At 27.2% G+C, this 15231-nt stretch overlaps 1 protein-coding gene across 1 annotated transcript in view; it reads right to left on the bottom strand.

Moving 5' to 3' along the window:
• Positions 1 to 7877, bottom strand: part of LOC101238318 (zinc finger protein 431) — a 39156-nt gene extending 31279 nt beyond the window's left edge. The window contains exons 1-2 of the mRNA XM_065820500.1: positions 7718 to 7877; positions 386 to 562 (exon numbers count right to left, since the gene is read on the bottom strand). Coding sequence (XP_065676572.1) covers positions 386 to 562; positions 7718 to 7783 — 243 coding nt within the window. The 5' untranslated portion in view covers positions 7784 to 7877. The remainder of the gene's footprint in view (positions 1 to 385; positions 563 to 7717) is intronic.
• Positions 7878 to 15231: the final 7354 nt, after the last annotated feature.

The raw sequence follows: 15231 nt of genomic DNA, 5'->3' as shown, positions 1-15231 counted from the left end.
AATTTAAAATTTTGTCACAACAGTGTGAAGTTTTTAAAATGTTAGCAACTTCAATAAAATAATGTTAAAATAAAAAGTAACTACTTCATTAAAATATTCTTATAAATACTTTTTTAGTTAATAAGTTTTTAGCATAACTTAAACAGTGTTGCATAATGTAAAACCTCTCATTGATTGCATAACTGAATTAAATAATAAATGCTCTTCTCCCGACGCTTTATAACAAGGCTTACATATACAGATATGTAAGTATCACTATAAAAATATTGTTAAGGTAATTTGAATTATATTTTTTGATAATTTTAATGAAATAACAATACCTTAAAAATTACTTTATTGCAGTTTTTACACAGATAAATTGTACAGAATATTCTTAAAAAATTACCTTTTCAGGAGAACTATTTCCATGAATAGTTGTTTCAGTGGTGGATTTCAATTTATTTTGATTTTCATTATGTTCTTCCCAAAATCTATCTAGCATATCTTTAAGATGAGTAAGTGCATCTTCAGCTTCCCAAGTATAGCGAACCCATTTAACTTTATAATATCTTTTACCATCTTGCTACAAAAATAATAATCCGTACAACACAGTACAACACAAATGACAATTTTCAGATGATTTTGCCACACAATTGAAAAAAAATAGCTTTAAAAATAATTTTAAAAAAAATGCATTTTTAGACTTTCTACATTTAAATGACTCATAAAATTTAATGCATATATAATATTAATTATTGCTATGGTAAAAAGTTTTTTGAATTAAATGTATCAGTTCAAATCCACATCCCTGCTATTTATATATACTTAGGTTTTGCATTGTACATTTTAGACAGTTTTATAAGATTCAAAAACATTGTAAAAATTAAACTTCAAGAGTTCTGCAAATTATATTAATTAGTTGAATTCAATTAATGCAAACTTATTTAATTAATACCTTATTTTTGAACCTTATTATAATTATTAATTAATTTTGAATTTAATTTATTTTATTATACAAGATGCTTTTGACATATTTTTGTTGTTACATACATTTTATATGGAGCTGAAATCTAATAATAAGATTTATTGAATAATACATTTGTTAATGAATGAGGTATTCCATGAGAAAGTGGGACAGGCATGTAACCCACGATCTCAGATTTTCTTCATACTTTGTAAAAATGGTCACCTAAATAACATAGACTACCTTGCAAAATTTTAGCACTGGTATCGAATAGGTTTTGGAGATAATGTTATTTTAAAATTAGCAGTTTTTAGCAATTTTTTATGTTTGGCGGCCATTTTGATTTTACTATAGTTTTTGTTTTACAAGTTTCTGTTCAACTAAACATGTAATTAAGCTGAAAATTAGCACTAGTATAGTTTTTAGAACAAGGAATCAGAATATGACATTTGTTTTTAATGAAAATATTAAGAACTATATAAAAATTGGGATTGTACTTCACCTACAGATATTTTTGAAATTTTAACAAAGACAGAAAGGAGGTCTGGTAAACATGGTAGCGTTAATTTTTTGTAAATTTTTTTTTGTTTTTATTAAAATAGATATTTTAATGAGTGTTTTAATGCAAAATTTAGAGGTGGATTTTTTGAAATTTTTTTGTAAAAATATATGAGTAATATGTGAAAAAATGAGTTTTATAGGTCAGTATTCACAATTTTTTTTTTTAATTAATTGACATTGACAATTTTCATTAGTCATCAAATATTATACAAAAGAAAACTTTTTAACTTATTATTTAAAGAAACTTTAATTCAAATAAATATTTCTTTTTAAAATAAATTTTTGCTTTCTAATTAATGTCATGTAATGTTATCTTTCACTAAAACAGAAGAAACACTTGATATTAAAACGCTAAGACTTAGCATTAGTCTGATATTTTACCAGCTGTTGTTTGTTCTCTGTAGCTAATCATTAAATTAAAAAAAAATTATAAAATAAAATTAAAAAATAAATAAATACATATTATCATATTTAAAAATACTAATGATAAAAGTTTTTTCCATTTTCAATAAATGTATATATCTGTGTATTTTGTGTTTATTTATAGCTAAATAAAAAATTGAAAAAAATAAAATGAACAAGATTTTGTGTACAGTTGGTATTTTATCAAATGATCTATGTCATAAAATGGTGCACACGAAATCAATTGGATTAAAAGATTTATCAAGCTATTCAGAGAGAAATAGAAATTTATTATTATGGAGATCTGGGCTATCAATATTAAACATTAATGTTAAAATCTGTTTACATCATGAGCAAATTTTACTTAACCAGTTTGCTAATTCCCAAAAAAATTGCAAATATAAAAGGTAAATTTAAATATTTTTAACTTATTGTGCTGTCTTTTTACAAAAAATGCATCTAGTACACTTTGAATTAGTTTGAAAAATTTTAATTTTTTTATTTTATTTCTAACATTATTATATTATCTAACTATTATTTCCTAATTTTGGCGAATTTTATTCATTTATAATGTATTTATAGCTGGTTTGCAAGAAATTGATATTCAACTGGCAAAAGGTATGTGTTCAAATGGTATTGAAACAACACCTGGTTTTAAAATGTGTCCTTCATGTCGAAAAGAAATGGTAAAAAAAATAGATGATTGGTCTACTTTACAGGACCACAATGGTGATGATAATTTTCTGGAACAAACATTTTTTGATAAAGACATAGAAATTGCACAAGAAAAAGAACTTATAAACACCGGTTTTGATAAATTAGATGTATCACCAGTAAAATTTCATGGGGTTCCACAACATGCTAAAATTTCTCTCGGGAAAAGAAAATTAATGCAAGCTACTGATGTTATGTCAAAAAAGCTATCAGTTATCCTCAATGTTAACGCAACAGACCTGAAAAATGATGTTACTGAGGAGCCCAATGTTGAACATCAAAAGAAAGCTGAAAACAGCAAATAGAAGAGAAAAGAAACTGGAAAGGAAAGCAACTGAAGTATTTAATATATCAAAGTCAACCATAACCAAAGCAAGAAAACTTAAATTTGAAAAAGGAATATTAACACTTCCAGAAAAAACTAACATTGTTAGAATTGAATTAGATATTATTGATAAGGTGGAAAGCTTCTACTGTAATGATCAGTTTAGTCGGCAGTTGCCAGGTGTAAAAGATTTTGTAAGTGTATCCAAAAATAAACATGTATCAAAGCGATTACTTCTTTGCAATTTAAAGGAATTGTTTATCGAATTCAAACTAGAGCACCCTCAATCCAAAATAGGAATTTATAAATTTGCTCAGTTAAAGCCAAAATGGTGTATTTATGCTGGTCAAAAAGGAACCTATGCTGTTTGTATATGTGTAATACACCAAAACCTAAAGCTTATGCTAAGCGCAGTTAAACTGGAGAAGAATTACCATGAACTTATTGAGAAGACTGTTTGTAGCAGAGAGTCAAGGGAATGCATGGTCCATAGATGTAATTGTTGCCCTGGAATTCAAAATATTATAAATTATATAACTGCAAATCCATTGCAAAATGAAGGATCTATTGCAAATTGAAGGATCATTTGAAGAGAACGATAAAGTTGATGAAGATGAAATAATTGAATACAAACAGTGGAGTACAACAGATAGAGCAGAGCTTCTAAGTTACACATCTACAATAAGCGAATTCATTAAAAGTCTTAGTGAAAAACTTGATAGCATAACATCTCACTCTTATATTGCTAAAGCACAAAGTAAATATTTAAATAATTAAAGTCATCTATACCCATAAATGAAATTATTATTTTGGTTGATTTCGCAGAAAACTTTAAATTTGTCATACAAGATAAAATCCAGAATTACCACTGGAACTAACAGCAATTCATACTACATCCTGTAGTTATTTATAACAAAAACGATGAGGGTGCTACTAAAAGTCAACCAACTTCTTTATGTTTTATATCTGATGACTTAACACATGTTGGATTTATTTATTGTATAGTAAAAAGAACTGTCCAATTTGTACAAGAAATATTTCCCAATACCACAAAAATCCACTATTTCTCTGATGGTTGTGCTGGCCAATACAAAAATTCCAAACATTTTTTAAATTTATGCCATCATGTTGAAGATTTTGGGATGCAATGTGAATGGAATTTCTTTGCAACATCACATGGAAAGTTCCCATGTGATGGCATTGGTGGAACAGTTAAAAGACTTGTTTCAAGTGTTAGTCTTCAATGTCCAATTAACTTACAAATTCAGAACGCTGAAGAAATGTTCAATTTTTCAAAAGATAACATATTTGGCATCCGCTTCTTTTTTTTAAAAGGTGAAGATATTTTATCAGTCCGTAAATCATTGACTCTCCGATTGAATAATGCAAAGACTTTACCTGGTACAAGAAGTTTTCACCAATTTATTCTGCAGGATGCAACAAGCATTGTCAAAAGTCTCTGAGCAGGAGGAATTTAATCTAACATTCAACCTTACTGGCTCAAATCAATATCTTCAAGAAATCATTGCAGGAAAATATTATATCTGCAAATATGATATGTTTAACTATACTAGTGCTAATTTTAAGCCTAATCACATGAATAGTTGAACTGTAACTTGTAAAACAAAAACTATAGTAAAATCAAAATGGCCGCTGAACAAAAAAACTGCTAAAAATAGCTGATTTTAATGTAACAATATCTCCAAAACTTATTCGATATCAGTGCTAAAATTTTGCAAGGTAGATTATGTTATATAGGTGACCATTTTCACAAAGTATGAACGAAATCTGAGATGGTGGGTTACAAACCTTAAAAATTTGTCCCACTATCTCATGGAATACCTCGAATGATTAAATATATATATATATATATATATATATATATATATATATATATATATATATATATATATATATATATATATATATATATAAATGTGGATTCTATAACTTAATAAATCATAGTATTTACTAATATGGGTTGTTCTCACTAGAAAGATACAGAGGAAAAAAGGAAGATACAGACTAATCCCAGGAGGCTATAATCCCAGGAGGCTACTAATCCCAGGAGGTTTCTTCTTAAATATCTTATTAAGCAGCTGCCCGCAAACCATATCCCCAGCATTGAAAATGTGCTTGGATAGAGACAGCTTATAAAATCACAGAACAATCAATATCAGGTTGGATCATCCTTGTGCAACTACTACAGCTTGGATTATTTTTGTACAACATTGCAAAAGAGGCACTTTAGTTTGGTAAGAAGGTGTTAACCACAAAGAATTTTAACAGAGTGAATAATAAAAATTACTTTGAACTAGTTTATTTACGAGTATGTGTATCAGGATTAGGGCTTCTCATTTTTTGTAAAAATTATATTCCATTTCTTTTGTAATGTTTTTAACTTCATAAAATACATCAGTTGGATGGTGCTATTTTGAATTTTAGTCAATTTGACCAACATTCGTAATGGCAGCATCCAATATTTGATGAAGTGTTAATTCAGATGTAGTCAATAAATTTGGTTAGGCCATAAACAACGTTTTAGTCTCATCATTACTGCATTCTAATTCTTCAATTTCAGCAGAAGTACCACCACAGTCATTGTCTTCAACAAATAGCTTAGAAAATAATTTTTTTGCTGTAGTTTAAAAGACTGATTTATTTTTATAATTTGATGGATTATTTATATATTTTAGTAAGCCAACTAAATTTTTATTCTGTCTTTCAACAATTATGTTGCACATACTGCAGCATTTTAACCAAAAAGCAATCCTTATTTTTGCGCAAAACATCTAATTTAAACACTACTACACCCTCTGCATCACGAAGGGTTGCGTTGCATCGGCTAAGTCTTTGAACTCTGAGTTTTATTGGTTGTAATGTCGTTACTACAGTTTGTACTAAATATTCCTCATCGGAAATATTGTTAACATTGTTGTGTTTAAAATCCATGAATGCTTTTTAATATATTGTTTTTAATGCAATAAATTGCTTCAACATTGCAAGAAGACTACTCCACCATGTCTTTACATCCAGTATTAACTTGAGTTCTTTATTGTATTTAGTTTTGAATAATTTTGTAAAACTTCATTTTTGAGTGGTGATTTATAAAACATTCGTACAATTTTTTTCTGAAATTCGTTATAAGAGGGAAAAGGAAGTAAACAGTACTCAAATTTTAAGTGATAATATATTTAATATCTTTAAAAATGGTAATAAAAAAAAAATTTAATTACTGAGATTCCAGGGTAATTTCATTGAAATTGCGGGAAAATGGGATGATTTTTATTACCAAGATCCCAGGAAAACGGGATTCTGTCTGAGTAGCCCTAATCATGATTTCATTTTCGTCAACCCTGAGCCAGCCATGAAGCCAGATACAGTTGAAGTATATAATCAATAATTATTATTTTTAAGAGAAAAATATATTTTTAAGTTTTCCTTAATTACTTAATAATAATAATTTATTCTTATGGTTTATGGCAGATGCTCAATACCTGCTGACAAGAAATATAACTGAGAGCCTAAGTAAAGAATAAGGAAAAGAAGATGGTAAAGACAGATTTCTTTATTTCTATATGCAACAGGGCCTGGTTCTTAAAATCCTATGTTAGACAAATCAATTTCAAAGGAGTTGGCTGCCTTTAAATCATAGCTTGAGATAAAAAAACAAAAAACATAGCAGTCAACATTATATGATAACTTAGCTAAACCAGAAATGCTGAGCTAAAATTGATACTTGTCTGGTATTTTGATCGCCAATCTTTTCGAGTCAGCTAGCCATTGGCAAACCATGTATTCATTTTTTAATTTATTTTGTAACTAATGTCTATGATTTTATAACTGTTTTTACATTTTTGTAACTATTTTTTAAACATGCTTTTTGCTAGTTTTCCTTATTTAAATTTTTACAAGAATAGATCTAAATTATTAGAAGTTGTTATATATAGTTTTATTTATAAATATATATGTGTATATATACATATTTTATAAATAAAAATTTGAATAAAATCTAGTACAATAAATTATACATAAATTTTAATGAAAATAAATGCAATCTGTTTAAATGCTTATTGATTAAAATAAAATTTTATAAATAAAAATATGTTCTAATATTCTTGGAGATCTGTCTATTATTTAATTTCATTATTTGACTAGTGATTGGGAAAAACATATTTTCATGAGTGTACTTTGCTGCAAAAATTTTGAATAAGATTGTTTCTGTTATTTAATTGAGTTATCAATAGTAAATGTAAATACACAATATATGAGTGCCAGCAATAAAAAATAATAGAACTTCGATTTTAAAAATAACGCTAGCTTTAAACAAGGTTCACTTTAGATAAACAAGATATAACTTTTCTTTGAAATAAAGCTTTTTACTATACTGTTAGATATTTGTTTTACTGCATAGAAAATCCAATTTAAAATGGCTAAAAAGAAAAGTTATATCATTTACTAAATGATATAAATAGCTAATAGCGAAGTTATTAGATAAAATATTTCATATTTCTTATTCAGTAATACTATTCAGTAAAAAAATAATTTTAATCCTAAGAGAATTTTAGGGTAGAAATGAGAAATTTAATAGAAAACAGAAACGGTTGCGTTTATCCAGCTCAATAATTTTGGTCGTTGCTGCCCGAAGAATTGGGTGGTCAGGGTGGCCTTTGTTTAATGATCCCCAAACTTTCTTTAGTCAGTAAGTTCTCTATCTGGCCTAATGTATCGCGTGAAAGATTTAGAGCAATAGTAGTAATAAACTGTAATACCTGTCCAAAACCTGAATCTACGACTTTTTCTGCTAAAAACACGTCTTCAGTTGAAGTTTCAGCCATCTTTTCCGATCCGTGTGTAATTTACAAATTTTATCCTTATAATTAACAAAACCACTGAAGTTGAACAACAAACAAACTTAACGAAATCTACGACTTTTTATGTTAAATTAATATATCTGAAATATTATTTAAAAGTTGTGACGCTAATTAAAATGTTTTCATATTAATTAAAAGCTTCCTTAAAGATTTAAAAATCCTACCTATACAATACCGATTTTTATTCAAGGAGAAAAATGTGATCCTTATTTTAAAACTTAATCTTAATCTGAAAATGCAGAAACCAAAATTTTTTTATGCAAATATAAATGAAACGATTACAAGTACGACATTCCTCAAACAGCACAATTTATTTGGTCCAACGTAGGCTATATCTTGGCGTTGTGTTGAAATATGGTTGGCTGCTCTTTAGGATAGTTTATTCTTTTAATAATATTGATAAATTTCAAAAAGCTATAATAAGAATTATTGAATGATTTTAACATATAGTAGTTATTTATAAAGTTTAAAGAGTAATCAACGAGCAAATCTTTAGGAAGGTGGGGGGGGGGGGGATTTGCCCCTGCATTCTCCTTAAAATAAGTCACAATACTTTTAGTAAATAACGTGAAAATTAGAATATTCAGGTTTTAAAAAATTCTTCGAAACAACTTTCCAGATAAGATAAATATGTAAACCATAGTTTTATAAAATGAAAAGAAAATTCTTTACTGGGTATCTGGGTTCCATATTATGGAGATAAAAATTGTTTTTGAAGTATTCAAAAGCACAGTTATATTGTCATATTAAAAGAATAAGTTTTTTAATTAGATGTTTTCAAAGTTTCCATATTTCCACATTAACATTTATGGCTAAAAAAAACATAATGAGTATATAACAAACAATAAATACATAAATATTCTGAACCTGTGTTTAAGAAATTTTTTTTTTAAGAAATATGTTTTGGGCAAAATTTATTAGAGATTCTCAATCTCTGATATACTTAAAAAAATTTATTATAAATTTTAATAAATTTTATAATCAAAAAATTCTATAATAAATTTTTTTCCTAAAGAAAAAAAAACAAAAAAAAAACTAGTTGTGATTATAATAACTTTAGAATAAAAACTTTAGAATAAAAACAACCGCTGGAATCTTTGGTATTAACCTTCTAAAATAGCTTAGGCTTGCAGTTTTATATAAAAAATTATAACAATTAAAAAAGAGAGTTAACATTAGTTCTTAACATAAATTATTAAGAATTAACAATTTATGTTAAGAAAAACATAATTAAAAATTACTATTAATATGAAAACTCCTTCAAAATCAACGCTTTAAGCGAACATCCCGTTTGACAATCTATACTAAGAAAGCGACAGAAATTCCAGAACATCAAAAAAGTCTCCTTAACATTGGGCCAAAATTTGTACCAACAATAAAATCTCTTCCGTATCATTACATCATCTCAATAACTGAGTCATCTGCTCTAAAACTTGAATACAACAAAAAAGATGAAGCTGCGCAAATGCTGAGGAGATAAGTTTTGAGAGAATTAAAACTAAACAAAAATAATAAAAATGACAACCTGTCATTTATATTTATTGTTATAAACTTATACCCGTTTAAAGAAGCAATTGAAGTACTCATAAGTTTATTGTAGATGAGCGATAATTTAAAAAAACGACAAAATTAAATATGAAAGAAATAAAAATTCTGATAGAACTATGTTTATATTAACCATACTTTTTAGGTAAAATTCAGGCCCGATTGGTCTTTCGTTTATGGCAGTTTTACCTGAATCGTTGAAAAAAAGCCCTTTACACAGCCCTGAAAACTAACCCGGTTATTGATTTAAAGTCATTTTAAAGATACGTAGATGACAGTCGTGGTAGAGTCCCTAACATTGCCCAGACTGGTCAATTTAAGACAATACTTAATCAACAGCACCCAAAAATGCAATATTCTATCGAAATTGAAAATGACAAAAAAACTCTAAATTTTCTAGATATACGCATAATAAATAACAAAAATGGTAAATATGAATTTAAAATACACAGAAAAAATGCAATTACTGACATTCAGGTTAAGACAACATCAAACTATGACCTACAAATTTTAAAAGGAATATTCGCGGGTTTCGTACATAGAGCATTTAATGTATGCAGTCAGAAACATATAGAAAATGAACTGAAATTTTTTATTAAAGTATTTGTTGAAAATGGCTACAAACAGTCCATTCTCATAAAAATCATAAAAGAAATAAAACAAAAGAGCAAAAAGTCATTAGTGACTAATAAAAACATTGAAAACATCACTAGTACGTATTCAACGATTTTATTACCTTGGGTACCAATATTGTCTTCCAAACCTCATTTAAATTAAGATATGGCAACCATTTTTAATATTTCAATACAACCAAATATATTATTGACACCGAACTGTTTAAAAAAAATCAAAAAAACAAACAAAAGCCAAAGTCACAAAAAACAAAAAACAAAAAACTTCTGATTACATTTATTTCCTTTAACTTTAACACATGTTATGTGAAAAAAGTTAAAACAGTAACAAATATCTTTTAATTAACGCAATTCTGATATTCATCTAAATGTTCATTTAAATATAAAATGCAAGCATTTACCGAACAAAAGAATACAAGTATTTATTTTTAAATATACCTCAAGTTAATTTTATGGCTATTATAGTACCTCGTGCCTAATTCAGAATGTTATGGAACTGAAAAAAGCACTGAAAAAAAAAACAACTAAAATGACCACAATAAAGTTATTTAAATGCAACAAAACTAACTCCAAAATTATTTTAAATTAAATCCTTTTTAAAAAAATTTTCTTAAACTTTACGTTATACTAAAGTATAATTAGCATGTTACATGTGCCCACCAGCGTTGTGCGGTTAGCACAATTCTAACATAATGAGAAGAAAATTCTAATATAATATTTTTTTAATGTTTTCTGATTTATTTGCATTTAAAAATAAGAAATACGAAAAGGTGATACTGGTAATATCAAAACTACTCTTATGTAAAGCCGGAAAAAAAAAAAACTAGTTAAAATAGTGTGCAATGGTGATGAACATTGTATTTTTTTAAATTTGATTTGAACAAAGACAAAGTGAACGAGTAAACAATTTATTGAGGTAGAGAATTCCTTATCTTGATAATTTTTTCACAGTAGAAAAATCTTTGTGTATTATTTAATACGTGAATAAAATTTTTGGACATGGCATCTTGTAGGATAGTAAGAAGGAGCAAATGTAAAAAACTCAGAAAAAGGTAGATCAACAAAGTTGTGTATAATTTTATAGGTCATTACAAGATTAAAGTTTATTCTACGGCATTCAAGAGATTTTAGATTGAAGATATCAAGTTTTGAAGAATAATCTATATAAGGAATACGACATCTTTTACAGACATTTCTAGAAAAGGATTTCTGGACCTTTTCTAACCGACGTATATCTCTTAAAAGATGGGGATTCCACACAGAGGTGCAAGATTCTATAATAGGTCGAACATAAACTTTATAGGCTTTGATCAGTAGCTTGAAATTCTTACTGATGAAAAATTTTAAAAGTAAATAGGAACGAGAATGTACATTGTTTGCAATTAAAGGAGAATGATTTGAAAACTTCATGTCCAAAGATGCAACTATACCGATATCTTGAATTAATAGATTCAATAGGTATACCTATGTTCATTGAGTATGATTTTTTGAGCTGTATTAAGTTGCCAAACTTTTGAACATTCTGAAAATTTTTTTAAGGTAATGACGAGATGTATGATGTTTCCATCAATGCTTGCTTGATACAAATAGCTGTTATCAGCAAACAACTCAATGCTGCAATCATCATTAATATATGAAGTTGCATTGGTTATAAAAACTAAAAATAAGATGGGTCCATAACAGTCCCTTAAGGTATTACGCCTTTTTTTTTTTTTTTTTAATTTGAATACGAGTTTATTTGAGTTTATTTAAATTTTATTTGAATACGAGTTACCAACGCAGGCATATTGAGAACAAATTTTTGAAAAATTGGTAATACAGTTTAACAATTCATACTAGATACCATAACATTGCAGTTTAAACAGTAACTTAGATTGAGTAACAGAATTAAAGTCTTTCTCAAACTATATATACAACATTAACTATCTTTTTAATATTAGCAGCAGTTGTCTACTTATATAAGGTTGTCAACGTACAGGTGGACCTACACTTTAAAAAGCCAAATTGATGAGTGGTAATAAGGTTATTATTTAGCAAGTAATTTGCAATGCTTTCTGCAATGATTGATTCCATAACTTTATTAATAATGCACGTCATAGAAATAGGTCAATAGTTTGTGGTTAATGATGGGTTTGCTTTCTATAGATGAGCCACACTATAGCGGCTTTCCAGATTAAAGGTGTGGCATTTTTTGGCATTGACAACTTAAACAGTATGGAAAGAGGGACAGCAACGGCATTTGCAATTGATTTTAGAGTTATTGCTGGGTATCCATCAGGTGATTTGGATTACTTTGATGAAAGCTTTTGTAGGGATGTAACTACAAAGATGTATGGAAACATTACATTATTTGAAGAGTTTTAGTGTGTTGGTTAATCAAAGACAGATGCAATGCCATTATCTGTAACAAAAATAGAACTGAAAAAATTGTTTAAAAAATGTGATTTTTTACAATCATTTGTGCTAAGAAAACTATCTGGTCATATTTGAGGTGCAACAGAACTAAAGCATTTGGTTTTTGCCTTTACAAAAGAAGAAAAGTGGGAAATATTAGCTTTATTAACTAAATCTTTCTTTCTGAAAATACAATATTTATTTATTTCTGCATCGTATAAACGAGAACAAACCTAATATTAGATATAAATATATTTATATTATATTTGTTATTTTGATGGATAATTTCTAAATGGCTAGATGTTGGAAGTATTTTTTCTATTGCAATGAACTGGAACATGTGAGGAAAAAGATGAGTTTAAATATTTACAAATTATTTGTCAGAATACTTCAACATCTTGATTTTGCTTATCAAGCATAAACCAGTTTATATTTTGTAAATCTGATCGTATAGAGTTAATCACCTTTTTAAGAATTGTACTTAATTGATTTTTAAATTGATTTAGATTTCTCCAAATTACAATTGAAAACGACCATACAGTAGTTGCACGTGCCTATAAATGAAGCAATAGCTTCTAAATCAAAAACATTTTTTAAGCTGTTGGTTAGTATTAGACCTAAGAGGTTGTTATGTCGAGGATTATCGGATACAACCTAGTCTAAAGCATTTTCCGCAAGCGTTTTTACAAATTGGTCATGGGAAGAATTTCCGAAACTAATTAGAATTGACGAGTTTATGAGTGGTAGGTCAAAGTCACCTGCAATGATACATGTAGATTTTCACTTACAAGTAGTTAATACTTGTAAGTGAAAATACTAAATAATAGCGCAACGTAGGCCATACAATTAGGCATCAACGATTTGTAATAATTATTTCCACAAGAAAGATTAAATATTGTCATACAATAGAGTAAATTTGCCTGATAAAAGAAATAAAACAATATTAAAATGTCGGTGTTCAAAGAAAGTCTTTCATTCCTTATTTGATACTGGGGATTAAAAACTTTGACATTTTTTTTTTTTCTTTTTGTTTTGTTTTGTTTTTGTAACGTTGGAACTCGTTCACCGTAATTTTAACTCTAATTTTTAAAAAGGTTTTTACGTTATGAATTAAACGCAATCAATCAATATATTTCTAAAATCGTTGCTAGTTACATTTCAAGATTGTTTATAAATAGTAATATTACTAACATTACGTAAACACCTAATAAAAGTGATATATGGTCTAAAAAGGTCAACAAAATGCAGAAGTCAGCTAAATGATTACTGTTGCCAGCTCTGTAAAAATGTCTAACTCAATTCACTGATTTATTTATGAGACTCTTAACCTGATTTTTACATATATTTTCTTCAAATGTTTAGTGATTTGTTGAGATGTTTTGAGAAACTAATCACTATTTTTTTTAAGTAATAAAAGAACATGTCCAATTCTACAAACTGCATTGTCTACATTTATTTTCTATAAACATGTACACTCTGTATTAGAGCCAATAATTATTTGAGACAACGCAAAACTAACAGTTAAATACATTAACTATAAAATAAAAACTTCTTTTTTAGCGCTATGATAGCTAGAAAAAAAAGTTAGATTAATTTTTGATAAACAAAAAATAATATAATAAAATAATGGTAAATATAATAATATTACAATTGTTAATTACATTACAATTATATACATTTATATAAATATGTTTAAAAATAACAAAAATTATTTCTGTATTTAAAGAAGTAGAAAAAACTAAAAAATAAATCGCCCAATTTCCATCCTATTTGTTTTTTCTAAAATTTTATTTTGTACAACAGATTATACAATTACCTTTTAGCAAAAAATTGTTATATAACATGCATTATGGTTTCTAAAAAAATAACTCAACAGAGCATGCTATTATTCAGCTTACAAGAATTATATCAGACTCATTTAAAAATTCTAAATTCAAAGTGGGAATATTTATTGATTAGCAAAAGCGTTTAATAGATTTGTTATGATAGTTTGAATTGATCATAAAATTCTTGCTAAAAAATTAAAATGCTGTGGTATAACAGACAATGTTATAAAATGGCTGAAAAGTTATTTAACTAATTTAAAACAATTTGTTTACGTCAATCAAACATTTTCATTAAGTTTGTTAAATATTACATGTGGAGTTCCTCAAAGATCCATATTAGGACCTTTTCTTTTCATTATTTATATTAATGAGCAATACAAAGCCTTGGATTTAATAACAATTATGTTTGCTGATGACACTAACTTATTTATGTCATACAAAAGCACTCTTTTAACATTGATATAAAACTAAATAGATTCTAGTCCATATTTGTTAATTAAATTTATTAATCTAAATAAAAAGATATTATAATATAGATATTACTATATAATCAAACTAGTTAATATTCGATAACTATAACTAAATAGTTTTTTAGCATAAAAATTGTCGACTTTCAAACTATGTTGTTTTAACTATTTTAAAAATACTTTATATTCACGCATGCGTAATAGTAACACACGGAGAAAAGAATACACCTTCTTTAGATGCGGACGTACAATTTTGGACTTGGACGGACGGACCTAAACGATACGTCCTATGGACACCCAAGGACGCCCTGTGCTCCCTGGGAATTGTCTGAAGTGAAAACTAATGTGAAAATTCTAATTTTAACGTTTATACTGTTTACGGAAAAATAAAATATGACATTTAGAGCCATCTTTGTAATATTTTAATGCTGGAAACAAAGAGAGTTTTTACTTTTGAATAAAAGAGGCATTCTGCCTCTTTTATTCAAAAGTAAAAAGTCTCTGGAAATGACTTCTTTATTACCCCAGTTATCACAAAACACACTTGA

This window comes from Hydra vulgaris, chromosome 15, assembly GCF_038396675.1.
Source record: "Hydra vulgaris chromosome 15, alternate assembly HydraT2T_AEP".
Classification (NCBI taxonomy): Eukaryota; Metazoa; Cnidaria; class Hydrozoa; order Anthoathecata; family Hydridae; genus Hydra; species Hydra vulgaris.
Note: the sequence above shows the minus strand (reverse complement) of the source record. Positions and strands in the feature narration are given on the sequence as shown.